Here is a 16,306-nt window from a genome sequence, read left to right as displayed (position 1 = left end):
CAGAGCAGAAATGTCTAGTTTTTAGTTTTTGCCTTTTGTTTTTTTAGAGACAGGGTCTTACTCTGTAGCCCAAGCTGAGTGCAGTGGATGATCATAGCTCACTGTAGCCTCAAGCTCCTGGTCTCTAGCAATCCTCCTGCCTCAGCCTCCTTCGGTGCTGGGATTACCAGGCATGAGCCACCATGCCCAGCTGAAGTTTTTAGTTTTACTATGAAAATATCAGCTTTTTTTCATGGTTCATGCATTTGGTGTCTATAAATTCACTACCAAACTCAAAGTCACATAGATTTTCTCCTGAGTTTTCTTCTATAGGTTTTATGGTTTTGCATTGTTATATGGGTCTTTGAAGCATTTTGAGTTAATTTTTGAGAAAGCTGTAAGGTCTATGTCTAGGTCCTTTTTTTTTTCTTTTTCTTTTTTTCGTATGGATATCCAGCTTGTTCTAGCACCATTTAATTAAAAAACTGTTCTTTCTCCAATGAGTTGCTTTTGTGTCCTTTTCAAAAATCTGTTGACTATATTTGCGTTGGTCTGTTTCTGAGCTCTTTATTCTGCTTCATTGATATATCATTGCTATATGTGTGTATTCTTTTGCCAGTACTATGCTGTTTTGATTATCATAGTGTTATAGAAGTTTTAAGATTGGACACAGAATCTTCCGATTTTCTTTTTCCTTTCCTTTCCTTTTCGACATGGCATCTTGTTTTGTTAACCAGGTTGGAGTGCAGTGGCAGCAATCACGTTCACTGCAGCTTTGACCTCCTGGGCTCAAGTGATTTTCCCACATCAGCTTCCCGAGTAGCTGGTACTGTAGGTGCACACTGCCACATTTGGCTAATTTTTGTATTTTTTGTAGAGACAGTGTCTCACTGTGTTGCCCAGGCCAGTCTCAAACTCCTGGGCTCAAGCAATCCACCCACTTCGGCCTCCTAAAGTGCTAGGGTTACAGGTGTGAGCCACTACTCCTGGCCAAATTTTGTTTTTCTGATTCAGTATTGCCTTGGCTGTTCTAGGCCTTTTGCATTTCCATAGAAAAGATCATTTTGTCAATGTTTCTAAATTAGCTTCCAGGAATTCTTATTGGGATTGAATGAAATCTATACATCAAGTTAAGGAAGAAATGACATTTTAACAGTATTGAGTCTTCAAATTCATGAACATGGGATGTTTCTCAATTTATTTAGATCATCTTTTATTTTTTGCATCAGTGTATACAGATCCTGTACATGTTTTAATATGTTAGACCTAAGTGGGTTTTTTTTCTATTGAAATTTTTTTCAGTTTCAAATTTCAGTTGTTTATTGCTGGTGTGTAAGAAAGCAATTGACTTTTGTGTATTGCCCTTGTATCCTGTGACCTTGCCATACACACTAATTTTTATTAGTTCTAGGAGATTTTTGTAGATTCTGTGAAATTTTCCACACAGACAATGATGTCATCTGCAAATATAGTTTCTTTCTTTCCAGTATTTATAACTTTTTTCTTATGGCACTAACTAGATGTCAGTTTTCTTTTAACTTTAATATGTTTCTGTATCCTCACTATGTTTCCTTGTCTCCCTGGTTCAGAGGTTATGTATTTTTCCCATTTATAAATATGGGTATGGAAGAAAAATAAGACATGGTAATTGCCTACAAGAAGATTGCAATCTAATGAGTGAGACAAATAAACTGATAACTGATTATAATGCAATGTAACAAGTTCTGTGATGGAGGTACGCATGAAGAACAGTAATTGTTTTATTGCTCTTGGTTTTTTCACTTCCCTCAAAAGGCCCCTTCTCTGCTTGTTTCTTTAGTCAGCTACATGATCCCTTTCTTCTGGGCCCTTTCTCCTCATTCAAAAATACGGTTATCCTTTGACCATTTAAAAAATAAGGGAAAAAACAACAAATTATTTACAACTACACTTCTTGATAGCATAGTCAGAGCCTTTGTTTTTTCACTTTGCACTTACACTGTGCCTCTTACACTGTGGCTGAAGTATTCTCCAGCGGTATTCTCTCCAAGGCGTATTTCTGTGTAAGATGAGATCACTTTAGCACTTACTTAATTTGAGGTGTCCATAGGTCATTTAAGTGATTTTGTATAGCAGGCAGTTGGATATGCAGGTCTGAATGCCAAGGGAGAAAGAACTCAGGCAAATTAGGAAATCAGTACTTTCTGAAGTTGGTAGTTAAACCATGAGCATAGATTGGATTGCTCAAAAAGTATTTAAAGCAAAGTGTAGGTTGCTGCGTTTGTCTTGACATCCTAGCCATTGCTTCCTCTGGAAAGAGGAAGCCTTTCATGGGGCTCCTCCAGGCTTCAGTTAGGCAAGTGCTCCTCTGTGTTCACCACGGTATACTGCGTTTAGCTCTGAGAGTATTTATCTCACTGTAGTTGTCTATTTTCTAACTCCTCATTAAACTATACATTTCTCAAGGAAAAGATTATACCTTAGCACACTTGCCTGTCACACAAAAAGCATTTATTACATAAATATTTAATTGGTAAATATTTATCAAATCAAGAAACACATGTAAAAAACTGTTTTAAACAGGTTCTGCCTGACTTTTACTCATCATTAAGGATAGTGCCAGCCACAAAATCATCAACACAGAATGTATTTGCATTTAATAATTAATAAGGTGTATAGTAGCACATGAAGTATTTCTTTAGCAATGCCTAAGTCAAATGTGTGAAAAATATTGGGTTGTGGGGGAGGTTGTTTTTTGTTGCCCTGACATTTTTCTGCCTCAGAATTTCATTTTTATCAGGAAGTTCAATGATGTAAACTGTATTTTAAAATCCATATTGTTGCTTTAGCATGTTTCAAGTAGTCGTCTTTTGAATTGTATGTTTTGGAAATTAATTTTCTAAAATTATTTTATAAAATTATATCTAAGTTTATGTAGGTGATATTTCTGTTGTTAACATTTAAACAATAAAAATACAATTTATGTATTAAAATTTATGTTTACTACCAACAAACCAAAAAGAACTATAACAAAATTTCTGCTCTTTTTTTTTTTTTTTTTTGAGACAGAGTTTCGCTCTTTTTGCCCAGGCTGGAGTGCAATGGCGCAATCTCGGCTCACCGCAACCTCCGCCTCCCGGGTTCAAGCGATTCTCCTGCCTCAGCCTCCCGAGTAGCTGGGATTACAGGCATTTGCCACCACCCCGGCTAATTTTGTATTTTTAGTAGAGACGGGTTTTCTCCATGTTGGTCAGGCTGATCTTGAACTCCCGACCTCAGGTGATCCACCTGCCTCGGCCTCCCAAAGTGCTGGGATTACAAGCGTGAGCCACCGCGCCCGGCTGCTTACTCTTAAAATACTATCATAATGGAAGAGAAAAGGAATGAGAGAAAGAAAGAATGAAGAAAAGAAAAAAGTATTTTTAAAGACCCTTTAGCCCTTAGTTGTATTTGTTTTAGGAACATAAGATATATACAATCATAAATCTTTTCATATAAAAGCAATTTAGAATGAATTTTTGATAAATTAATGTGACTATTATTTCCTTTTGTATACTTCTATCAATTTTGTGGAATTACCACCTGTTCATTGAGTTCCTGCTATTATATGCAAGTGGAGATGACTGAATGTGAAAGATATTTGTTGTCCTTGAGGAACATAAACATTGCTTAATAAAGGTATCAACATGACAGTGGTTATAGTATTTTTAAATATATCACTTTTTAAAAATTTATCAAGGAACCATTAGCCTATTTCTGAAAGATATTGATGTTATGTTAGTAAATGTAATAACCTGTTTTATAAACCTATTTGTGTAAATCTCCAAATAGTGGAATTTTAGTCTTTTGTCTTTGGTTCCCTCTTGTGGATGTTTTATAAACTGCTTGTAAGAACACAACAGTTTTTAAAGGTGTTATTTTTATTTTAAAATATTTGATTTTATAAGTTTCTTTATATTTTGTCAATCCTTTGACATGTTTTGGCTGTGAAAGAAAAAAGAAATGTCACAGTTAAGGTTGCTTTTACTTTTAATTCACTCTATTGTATATTAGTGTTGTGCACAGGAGATGTAAGGTAATCTTTTGTTTGGAAACTTCTCCTATAATGCCAAAAACTTGTACAGTCTTGCATCATGGAGCCTCTGAAGTCCTGCCCATATGCCTTTTCACCATTTAGCCTTGTTATACTGATGAATAAGTCTTTTATGACGTTTGGAGATCCTGAAGGCTTTGATGTAACTTTAAAACCTGCCTGTGAACGTGCAAAAAGTTAGGATCCCTGAAGTTTCTGTTTGCTAAAGACAGGTATGTCAAAGACAGCAGCTGTATAAGCTATTAAGCTGATTTTGTAGTGAAAGAGAAAGACCACCTACTTACAGCAATGAGAAGACAATTAATTCTTTTTACAGATTTTCAGATACTGTAAATCTTAGTTTTTAATGGGTGAATACCAATTTGTTACTTTTTTCAGCCTGTCAGACATTGAAGTGGCACTTAAGGGCAGCTATTTGAAAGAGATTATTTTTGATGTTTTCTCGGTAATTTTTAGCTCAATTGGATCAGAGTTACCAGTTGACCTACCGTGGGCAATTTCACTTGGAACACAGAAACAATAAACAGATACATCCTTTGTGTATTGATAACAAGGACAATGGGGTAACTGCTATCCTTTACCAGAGTTGGAAGTACAATTTAAAGGTAATGCTCTGTTGGGTCACATCAGTAGTTTCACCTTGTATAGGAAAGTGTTTTTAGTTTAGTGGGAATCTTACATGATTCAAGACATACAAGCAAATGTACAATAGTACCCTTTGATTTTTGCCTTTTCTAACTCGCTGATTAAAATCTATTTACCAACCTAGGTTAACATGTTAGCATCAAGTAGTCAACAGCCCCCGAATTCAGTTATGCATGGGGAAAGAAGTGAAAGATTCTTACCCTAGTTTCCCCAGTTTTGTGCTCATCTTCTTGCAGTTGCATTGGACATGCCTTATTGATTTCTTACTTGATGGGAAAATGAATAATAGATTTCATTTCCCGGATCATGTAGTCAAGTGACAAAGTATAGTAAGTCACGTTTTGAGTACAAATAACTGGCGTTATCTATTTTATTCAAATTAAAATCTCTCAACTTTCTCTTTAGATTCAGTTTGATCTCTTTAGGTTCTGAATATTGGAGTTATTGTTGATCCATTATATTTGACTGCCTAGAAACTTTCTAGAAAATGTTAATTACTCTTTAGCGATTTCTTTCAGATTCAACTTGTCATTTTTTACTATATGACTCTTTTTAGTACAGGCTCTAATTAATTATCCTCAAATCTGGATTCTAGTAATAACTTTCTGATTCCAGTCTTTCTCTGGTCTTTCCTTCTCCAAATCATCTTTTAGTTCCCATGGTTCCTATCACTCCTTTGCCAAGCAACTTATGCTGGGCTTCCATTGTTCAAAGCATCCATAAGCTGTAGGACATCCCCTAATTCAGTCAAACTTACTCATTGCTTTCCATTCTAGCTGGAATATTTCTACTTTTGTGTTCGATTTTTTTTGCAGTTTAGAATGCCACTGTCTATTCTTCCCTAATTTTACACCAAGATCCAGCTTTCTAAGGGGACTAAATTAATTCCAAGGAACAAGGGCATCTTAATTCTGTTGTTTGTTCTTTCTACCCATTCTCAGTGACTTGTTTACTCATGTGTTTATCTTTGGGATAGTGAGTTCATGTTTGGCTAGATTTTATCTCTGAGAACGATGTGAGTTGAGGGTTCAGTATGCATCCCTGTAACATGGATTTGTATTTGTTTCTATCAGGCACCTCAGGTGCTACCTTACTGGGGCTATATTTGGTTAACTTCTCAGTATGAGGTTCCCCCAGAGCATGTGAGTGATGTAAAATTGAAGGCCTAAACCATGGTTATAAATTCTAAAGGGAGTTTTCCCAATCCCTGTCCCCTGCCTTACCTAGCTCAGGTGAGATTTGTCATCTCCTTTGCCACTGGGTAAATTGTTTCTTGTCTACCTTTTTCCTGAGGATGTAGTCTTTCAAAATTCCCAATTTTAAGTGAAGGTTTCATTTCTACTTTGGAAAGAAACCAAAGACTTCCCTTTTCCCTTTATCTGTTAAAATAGAAACCTTATTTAACCAATAATCCCCCACCCCCATCATCGCATGCCTCTGAAGAAGCCCTCAAGTTAGATTTGGCTTATTACCATAGCTCTGTTTTGAGCCCTAACTGTCTTGAAAACTCAGCTATGTATTTGTAGTATGTTTGTTACATTTATTGTTGGCTGTTTAATTAGCACCTTTAAGAGGTTTTAAAAATATTTAGACTACTATAATGCAACTTTTTGTATAATTGTTTCAAGTATATATTTTACACATTTTTTTCCTGACGAATATTTTTTTCATGCTATAGCAGAATGCATATTCATTAGAATTGTCCAACTGAATGAAAGTCATTAAGATCACTGCTCTTATACTGATACTATACTGTTACGTGATTGCATGTACAATAAAGAAGTGTTTAATGTCATTTTAAGAAGAAAAATAAAATTAGAATATTTTCCATTTAGGACACCTGTTTAAGGAGTAGTCTAGCTATCTCATTAAATAGGTATCCTAACTGAGAAAAATTCTACTTTTATATTCTAAACATTTTTAGAATATAGAAACAATTTTATATTCTAAAGTATTTGTCTTTGGGACACTAATGACAAATTAGTCTCACAAATGACAAATACTTTTTATCTTTAATTCAGTCAATTACTGAGTATTTAGAAAATGCTTTAAGGTAGTAGTTATTACACATATCTACTAGTAGATAATGCAAAATCTCTGATTATTTCTCAGACTGTTTTAGCATAAGCCTGTCTTAGCAGTGGAGTAGGATTTCCTAATAATGTTTTCAAATATTTGTATTCCATGTGGATTTTATGATTCATAAACTGGATTATCATCAGTACTCTGTTTTGCATTCCTGGCACATGATGGCCACTGATTGAAAATGCTGTTGTATTCCTTACTGGAATTGGCTGCTTTCTACAGTAGGGAAGCATCTGTTCTGCAGACCTTTTTCTATAAAGTATCAACATGTTTTTCCTTCTGCTTTTCTTTTGTGAGGAATAACAGAGTATATGTAAGTGAAATATAATTTTGAAAAAACATAAATGTTTCATTATAAAAATATAAAAAGTATCAAATGAAATTATAATACTAATCTAAAATATCAAGAATAAGTTAAGAATTTTAAAAAGTAAAAGCTGTGGCTTAAGAGTTATCAACACCATCACCAAATTATAAGTGAGTTTTCTAATTTCGTTTAACTAGTTATTCCATCTGTACTTTATTAATTTCTATTTGTGTGTCACCCTCTCATTAGTGAATTGAGTGTTCATGCTATTTTTATTGCTATTTTTTACTGTCAATTTGTAAATTAGATTAGCATTCTTTAGCAAATTGACTACGTGAGTAAAAATAATATGCAGTAAGATCAATCCCTTCCAAACTTAATTCAGTGTTTTTACAATTTTATCTAAGCCAATTGTGTGAATCCAGAGGTTCAGGCCTTATTGTCCCTTTGTAGATTCAACTGTAATGTAGAATATAGGGAGGCTAAAGACTATTTTATACCAATCAGATGTTATGTTTCTTGTTAAGTTTAATGGTCACAGCTTTGAATCTCACAAGGATAAGAGACAAATGACTCACACATGTAAAAATAGACTTAGTGTTTTGGGAATAAACTGGTTGCAACTGTGATAAAATAAGATATTCAACCAGCAGATTTGAAAAAGGAACTGATGTAAAATCATGTTCATCTCTTTACTTCGGAAAATGAAACATGCTCTTGCAAACCTGTAGTGTAAGTTAAATGGGGCTTGAGAAATGCTGTAGATAGTTTAAAAGCCTTACATAATTAGAAGGTAGGTCTTAGGCTTTAGAATTAGACCTTGCTAGAATTCTTGCTTCTCCACTTACTTGTTGTATGACCTTGGACAAATTATGAAACCTATTTGAGCCTCAGGTTCCTTTGCCTAAGAGGAATAATAGCACCTCTCAGGGTTAATAAGATAATTTTTTTTTCCTTTTGAGACGGAGTCTCACGCTGTCTCCCAGGCTGGAGTGCCGTGGCGCGATCTTGGTTCACTGCAACTACTGCCTCCCAGGTTCAAGTGATTCTCCTGCCTCAGCCTCCCAAGTAGCTGGGATTACAGGCACGTGCCACAATGCCCAGCTAATTTTTTGTATTTTTAGTAGAGATGGGGTTTCACTATGTTGGCCAGGCTGGTCTTGAAATCCTGACATCAGGTGATCCACCCACCTTGGCCTCCCAAAGTGTTAAGATTAAAGGCATGAGCCACCATGCCCAGCCAAAAGAGAATTAAAAAGACCTTAGCATAGTGCTTCCAACTCAATGATAAGTATTTTTTCATTATTAAATGAATGACCAACTGAATAATTCTAGTTATTAGCATTATTTCCTGTTCCAAAGTATAATATCTTCAATAGCCATTCTACGTTTTATAATAATAACGTTATGTTACTATAACCTCATAACATTGTCCTTCGTTCTGTGTTTTGGCATTACCTCATAATGAGGGGTTTAACATTCATTCAACAAATTACATAATGAGAACAATGCTTTTTACCAGACATCAGGAATACAACTGTAAACAAGATCTGGTTACTGCCCTTATAGATTTGAGAGTCTAATGGGGGATTTAGACAAGACAATTACAGTACTGTAAAATCAGCATAAGCACAGAGTACTATGGGAATACAGAGGCATGACACATAATTCAATCTTGGGGTGTCTGAGCTGAGAAGGAATGTGTCTGAGTGTAGTTCTAATGTAAAAAGTTGTAAAACACTCCACCCAAATGTATCTATCTGTGTTAAATATATAGTCTACTCATCTTTTAAGAGCTAACTCAAGTTCAGCCTCCTCTGTGGGGCCTTCTTCACTTTCTAAAGGCAGAGTTAGAGGCTCTACTCTTGGTATTCCCATTTTACTGTCAACACTTTTCTTATAGCATTTAATAGATTGTCCTGTAACTTATTGTTCACATGGTAGTAGATTTCCCCTAGATCACAAACTCCCTAAAAACTGAAATGGAATGAAACTATCTTATTCATCTTTGTATCTCCAATGTCTTGTCTATAGTTGATGTACAATAAATGCTTGTTGGATGATTAATAAGTGAAAATATAAATTGATTTATTCATTAAATAAATATTTATCAAGTACCTACTGTATGCTAGGTGTTTTAATAATGAGGATTCAGAAGTTAAAACAGTCTCTTACCTTCTTCAGACTTACATTCTAGTGGTCATGAAAGCCAGGTATAGACTATGAAGAATACAGAAGAATGGAAAATGATGGAGGCTTTAGTTTAGATTGGTGGTCAGAAAAAGCTTCACTAAGGAGGTCACAGCTAAATAGAGACCTGAGTTGAATAAATTATCAATCTGGTTTATGGATGAGCATTCCAGTCTGATAGATCAGCCAATTTAAAGACTTAAAAGGAAGAACATGCTTAGAATGCTCAAGAAACAGCAAAGGAGGTCAGCCTGGTTAGAGCTTGGTGAACAAGAAGGAATGTGATAGGAGATGGGATTGGCAGATATTACTAGATGGGATAGGCCAGATCACATTTGGACATGATAAAGGTTTTGGATCTTATTCTAAGTGTGATAGGAGGCCAAATGCAGAGTGTTAGCAGGAGAGTAACATGATGTCATTTGTCTTCTGGAGGGCTCAATCTGCCTATGTGAGTGAGACTAAAAGGGGCAAAAATGGAAACAATAAGAACAGTCAGTAGGCTATTTTCATGCTCCAAGTGGGAGAAGATGGTGGCTTGGACTAGAATGTACTGAATAATTTTATGGGACTCTTTGGGAATAGGAGGTGGTGATATAAGCTTTTAAGATTCTAAGCTTGCACCTCAAACTTAAGCATTCAAGTAGATCAAAATTTAAACATAATTCAGGTACATGTATGTAGTAGAATAATGGGCTAAGAAATAAAAGAACTTGTTTCTTAGTCCCAGATCTACTTTTAAGTAGGTGTGTGACCTTAGGGAAGTCTCTTATTTTCTATGGACCTCAGTGTTTTCAGATATAAAATGATGGTTCAAATTAGTTTCTCTCTAACTGTAAAGGTCCCTGATTTTATAATTCCATGAAAAAGTCAATATGTATTGAACGTGTCAACCTAAATAACAAGGACTCTCTAAAAGAAAGTAACATTTATTTTAGAATAGGGCATTGCAGTGCTAGTATAGGTGCTATAGTAAACGATGTGCGTATTCGGGGGGTAAAGGAAGACAAAAGTTTTTAAAGGAAAAATGGGGAGAATTGCCTAATTGTTTTGAAATCCTTATCCTTGTGTGCCAGTCTGTGGTTGGATAGGCAGTTGCTGGGTAGATGTCCTCACAGTATTTTTCATGTAAGATTGCAATGGCCGTTGTGCAAAGTGGTGGTTTTGGCAGAGTCTTTTGTGATAGCTTTTGCTATCAGGCATTTATGCATGAGGACCATCTCTTTATGGCTTTCCCTTGCTCCATTTGTCAGGGTTGGTTTTTGTTTGTTTTTTTGTTGTTTTAAACAGAAATGTCTTCATTTTGATTCTGACAACTTTCACAAATCCTTACCGTGTTTTGAATACCAAATGAAGCTCTTTAGTGGATTCAGAGGCACTCAAAGACATTCTTGTCCATAGGGTACTTACATTTATAAAAGATTTTGCAAAACAATTGCTTGCAATATGAGATCATAAATTGAATACAAAAGTGTATAATGCAGGTTGCAAATTCTATGGAAGTTTAGAAAAGAGAATAATTAACAAAGACTGAATTAGCCTTGGAAGTAGTAGATACTTGATCGGAAACTAGGTAGGATTTAGTTAAATAGAGGGGAAGGGCGTTCTGGATAGAGAATAAGACATGTACACAAAGGAAGTCTTTAATGAGCATAGCATCATGTGGAGTTATGGCAAAGAGAGATTCAGTTAAAGTCCAGCCTGCCTGTATTGGAAGTTATATGAACAATGGGAAAATAGGATTGGGCCATAGAAGACACTGAAATCTAAGCAGAAATGTTTAGCTTTAATGAAGGCAGGAACTGGGAGCCATAGTAGATTCTTCCGTAGAATGATAGAAATAGTATTCAAGAAAGGTTAGTATAATGCCATGTACTTTGAGAAAGGTGTGAAACTACCTTGTTCCAGGTAGCATGCAGGCATTTTGCTTACCTTTTTATTTAATCATCAATCTTTGGGAACAAGAATCCTATGCCTCATAAGTGATTTGAGCCAGGATTTGAACCAATGTCTGCCTGACTCTAGAAAGTTAGATGGGAGAGTCCTCAGTCAGGAAGCATTAGCTGCAGTAAACCACCTATGAGGTAGTGAGGATTATACCCAGTAGCAGTGGGAATGGAAAAAGAAGAGATGGAGCTAAGAGAGAATTTTTTAAAGAACTAGTTGACTGATACATATATAGGGAATGAAAGAGAAAATAAATGTAAGAAGACATTGAAGTTTTATGTAGCAAGTGAAGATTACCATGCTTTATGGTGGTTGTTGGGGGTGGAGACAGATAGGAGGGACTGGAGAGACAAATAATATCTGATTTGGGACTGTCAAATTTTAGACGTCATTAAGCATTTAAATAATAAGTAAAGACATAGGAAGATTTCAGGATTTGAGACTCCTCGACTTATTAGATGGTTGAAGGCTTGAGAATGAAGAGGTCTTCTAAAAGAGAAAGGATCATGAAAGAAGTGCAAACGACTTTGAGACATAATGCCCAAGCTTATCATGTAGGTTTAGGAAGAGGAAAGGTATCAAACAGGTGTCCAACTATTGTTATATTATACAATCCAAATTGCTGAGACTCAACATTGATGTTCTCAGATTTGCATTTTGACCTCTGCCAGAACTAGATTTTACTTATATGTTTCTACTAAAAATGGAATAAATATAAATGAATTTAAGTGCATAATCAAGTTTTTCTAAATAGCCGATTCTTTGGTCCTTTCTTTCTTTTCGAAATGGGGTCTTGCTCTGTCACACAGGCTGGAGGGCAGTGGCGCCATCATCGCTTACTGCAGCCTTAAACTCTTGAGCTCAGGCAATCCTCCAGCCTCAGCCCATCAAGTAGCTAGGACTACAGGCACACCACCATGTTCAGCTAATTTTTAAATTTTTTGTGGAGACAGGGTCTTGCTGTATTGCCTAGGCTGGTCTCAAACTCCTGGCCTTCTGCCCTGACCTCCCAAAGCACTGGGATTATCAGTTGGTCTTTCAGACAGGATTTGTTAGTTTATTTTTATGACCCTATTCCAGTATATCTTTGGTGAATGTTCTAAAGAGCACTTTTAATTTGTACTTATATTACTGACTCAATTCTTCTGTGAAACATTCAAAAGCTGGGATTTGACAACAAAAGCATAGGCAACAAAAGAAAAAAAACTGATAAATCAGACTTCATCAAAACTAAAAACTTACATCAATAGATGCTATAAATGAAGTAAAAAGCATACAAAATGGGAGAAAATATTTGCAAATTATATCTCTGGTAAGGAATTAATATTCAGAATTTGTAATAACAACAGAAAAACCAAACAACCCATTTTAAAATGGGTAAATGGATATTTCTCCAAAGAAGATATACAAATGGCTGATAAGCATGCGAAAAGATTGCTCAACATCAGTAGTCATTAGGGAAATGCAAATCAAACTACAATGTGATAACACTTCATGTTCATTAGGATGGCTATTACTTTTTAGAAATGGAAAATAACAAGTGTTGTCAAGGACATAGAGAAGTTGGAATCCTGTGCATTGCTGGTGGGAATGTAAAATGGTATAGCCACTGTGGAAAACAGTTTGGGCACTCAAAAAATTAAATATGAAGTTACCATGTGATCCAGCAATTGTACTTCTAGGTAGATACCCAACCAAACCGAAAGTAGGGATTCAAACAGATGCTTGTAGGTCAGTGTTCACATTAGCACTATTCACAGTAGACAAAGGTGTCAACAATCCAAATGGCCATCAACAGATAAATAGGGAAACAAAATGTGGTGTATTCATACAGTGGAGTATCATTCAGCCTTAAAAAGGAATGAAATTACACAACATACCACAATATGCCTGAATCTTGAATGCATTATGCTCAGTGAAGTATATTGTATGATTCCACTTACGTGAGGTATCTAGAATAGGCAAATTCATGAGTACAATAGTAATTATGAATTAGTACTATGGTATGAATAGTAGTACTCATGAATTTGCCTATTCTAGATACCTCATGTAGGTACAATAGAGGTTGCCAGGACTGGGGAAAGGGGGGATGAAGAGTTCTGTAAATGTATAATGGTGGTGGTTGCACAACACTGTGAACATTCTTAGTGCTATAGAACTGTACACTTAAAAATTGTTAAAATGGTGAATTTTATGTATATGTATTTGTATATTTTGCCATAATTTAAAAGAAAAAACTAATGGCTCTTGTACAAGGTTATAGACATCATTATGCCTGTTATAATACAAAGTGTAAATGTGTTCTGTCTTAAAGGTACTCTCTTTTATATATTTAGTTGTTTTCGTCACCATATTCTTTGTTATGCATTTGTTGATAGTTCACCTATCTTAATCCTTACTTTAAAAGCAACTAGCAGCCTTCTGCTTCATCAGTTTCTGTTGCTTGATCTTTAATTACCTAAAACTTTAAGTTATTTTGAATAATTTTTGCTCTTAAAATAACATTTGTATGTATGTCTATATTAAAATCAGTACTAATCGTATTTTTATAAGCATTAAAACTATAATATATTCATTCTCTTGTTAAGAATTAAGAAATCCAGCTGTCACAGAAAAGTCTTCCCTCATTGCAGTATTTTGCTTGCAGGATGAAGATGAGCTAGATTCCCACACCATGGTGAAGACTAGTGTGGAGAGTGTGGGCACCATGCGGGCCACAAGCACGATGAGTGAAGGGGCCCAGACCATGATTGAACATAATAGCACCATGTTGGAATCCGACTTGGGGACCATGGTGATAAACAGTGAGGATGAGGAAGAAGAAGATGGAACTATGAAAAGTATGTGGCTTTTTTACATTGAATATTTGTTTTCTAATTTGAAAGGATACTTTTATAGGAACCAAGCTAGTTCTGTGTTACTTTTTATAGCCAATTGTGGAAAATTTTGTTTCTTAGATTTACGTAACAGTAAAAAAGAGTATGGCACAAGTCAACTTTTTAAAATTGTATTTTAATATAGCAGAAAGCAACACATCTTCAACTTAGAGATATGGAACTTTTTTCTGTTGAAGGTTGCTAACCCACTGCTTAATTTGCAAAGTATTTTAGAGAGAAAAAGATAATGTTCCTAACATTTACTTTTCCAATTAAAAAAGTGAACCTAAAATTATCTTCCAATAAATTCAACAGACTGTTATTTGTGTTGTCCAAATTATCAGTTAAACCACAACGACAGAGCAGTGCAAGCTATGGGAAGAAATAAGGTGGGAAAATAAGAAACACTAGAAAGAAGGATTAAGAGACAGGGATGCTCATACAGAAGATTCAGTTCCATGAGTATTTACTGCTGCTTACCATATGTGAGGCACAGTGCGGGGGGTGCTGCAGTGGCTAAAAGGATGATCAAACATTCTGTCTGACCTCTGTTGCTTACAGAGTGATGACAATAGGAATGCTTTCACAGACTAGCACTTCTCTTTTTTAAAAATAGTTTTTTAAGATAGTGCAGTTAACATTGTAGGTCATTGTGATTTCACAATTATAGGCAAAAACGAATTTTCTCTTAGCACCAACTGACCTTTTTCTTCCTGTCCTGGTCCTACCCTAGTCCTGTGTGGTTAGTGTCAAAGTCTAAGCAAGCACTAGGCTGCTTTCCACTGAAGAGTATTGCCTCTCAATGGTAGAAAAGCAGAATTACATGACTTCTAGCATTGTAGAACCTAGAAGACTGTAAATATTTAAGTAATTTGCTGGTACTGCAAAATGGGTACCAGGATTTTCTCTCAGACACTTCCATTTCCTTTTTGCTCACCCTTTTCTTTTTGCTACTCCCCCTTTGAAGTTTGACCCATAGCTTCAAGTCACGTGGCTCAGTACTGCTGCTTTTTCACATTTCCTACTTCTGTGTAGCCCATTATGGTTGCATATGTACTTTGGATAGAGAGATCATGAAGCACAAAATGTAAATAGATTGCTATGTTGCCATAATCCTAGGGGTGGAGTATGAATTTTCTATCTCCTGCCATTGGTGGGTCTTCTGAGCCTTTTACCCAGAAAGCAGCCTAAATCTTGGATTTCCTGAAATTACCAGCGGGGCATCTGACTAGAGTAAGTTTTCTGCATCCGTAATGTGCCTCACTACACTGCAGAGGATGGTCTTGTGGCCTCCAGAACCAGCCAGTGTTAGGGTACAAGTGGATCACAAAGACTCTGTGGTAAAACAGTTAACACATTTTTCATCCACATGTAATATCAATTTTCCATAAGCTGATATAATTTTTTAACTCAAATTTTATGATTCTTAACAGATCAATTAGATCATGAGTGCTGTTTTGTATCTTTAGAGAGTTACTGAGCTCCTCATGAAGCTGTATAAACAACTTTTCATGCAGTCATATAGTTGAACATCAGCATATATATAGTAGTTAAGAAAAATGAGTCTTTATAGAATCGAATTCATTTGGATTGCAGTGTATTATATTTCAAAGAAGAGAGAGCAATGATGATGTTTCCAACATCATACTTTAAAATTACACCACAGATGTCTATACATTTTGTGTATGACATCCACAAAAATCAATATATGTTATAATTTTGTTGTAACTGAATATATAGGTATGACTTTTTGTCACAGAGGTTTTATTGAAAGCCCATTTTGAAGTTGAGCAGATAGTGGTTTTTGTAACTGCAGTTGTTTTATGGACCTCGGCGAGTTTTAAATCCCATGAGCCAACTTTCTTTGTTTTTTGTTTCTGCAAGTTAGACATCATTCTGTAATGTAGGACTTCAGTGTTTCCAAAATTCTAATCAAGTGATGTTAGTATAACCCCTAGGGATTGTCATATTGTAGTATGGCAGTAGTAAAGAATGTGAAGAAGTTACTGAGGGAAGACTTAACTTTTTCTGAAACCACATAATTATTGTAGTTTTGTTTTTCTCATGATCTAAATCTTTAAAACTTCTTAAATTAGTTGGTATGAGGTCTCAGCTTATGTCACATCAGTCAAAACCACATTTGCTAATGTGTCTTTAGCGTTTTTGTTCCCTAATAAGATGATAGCAGTTTATTATTTTTGTTTT

At 35.4% G+C, this 16,306-nt stretch overlaps 1 protein-coding gene across 3 annotated transcripts in view; it reads left to right on the top strand.

Moving 5' to 3' along the window:
* The window catches only part of STK3 (serine/threonine kinase 3), a 339,589-nt gene that overhangs the window by 226,886 nt on the left and 96,397 nt on the right, over window positions 1-16,306 (top strand). For all 3 annotated transcript variants that reach the window (XM_017962187.3, XM_017962188.3, XM_009213409.4), the window contains one exon: window positions 13,873-14,065. In XM_017962187.3, coding sequence (XP_017817676.1) covers window positions 13,873-14,065 — 193 coding nt within the window. The remainder of the gene's footprint in view (window positions 1-13,872; window positions 14,066-16,306) is intronic.

Source organism: Papio anubis, chromosome 8 (assembly GCF_008728515.1).
Source record: "Papio anubis isolate 15944 chromosome 8, Panubis1.0, whole genome shotgun sequence".
NCBI classification, from domain to species: domain Eukaryota; kingdom Metazoa; phylum Chordata; class Mammalia; order Primates; family Cercopithecidae; genus Papio; species Papio anubis.
The sequence above is the reverse complement of the archived record's forward strand: the minus strand, read 5'-3'. Positions and strand labels throughout refer to the sequence as shown.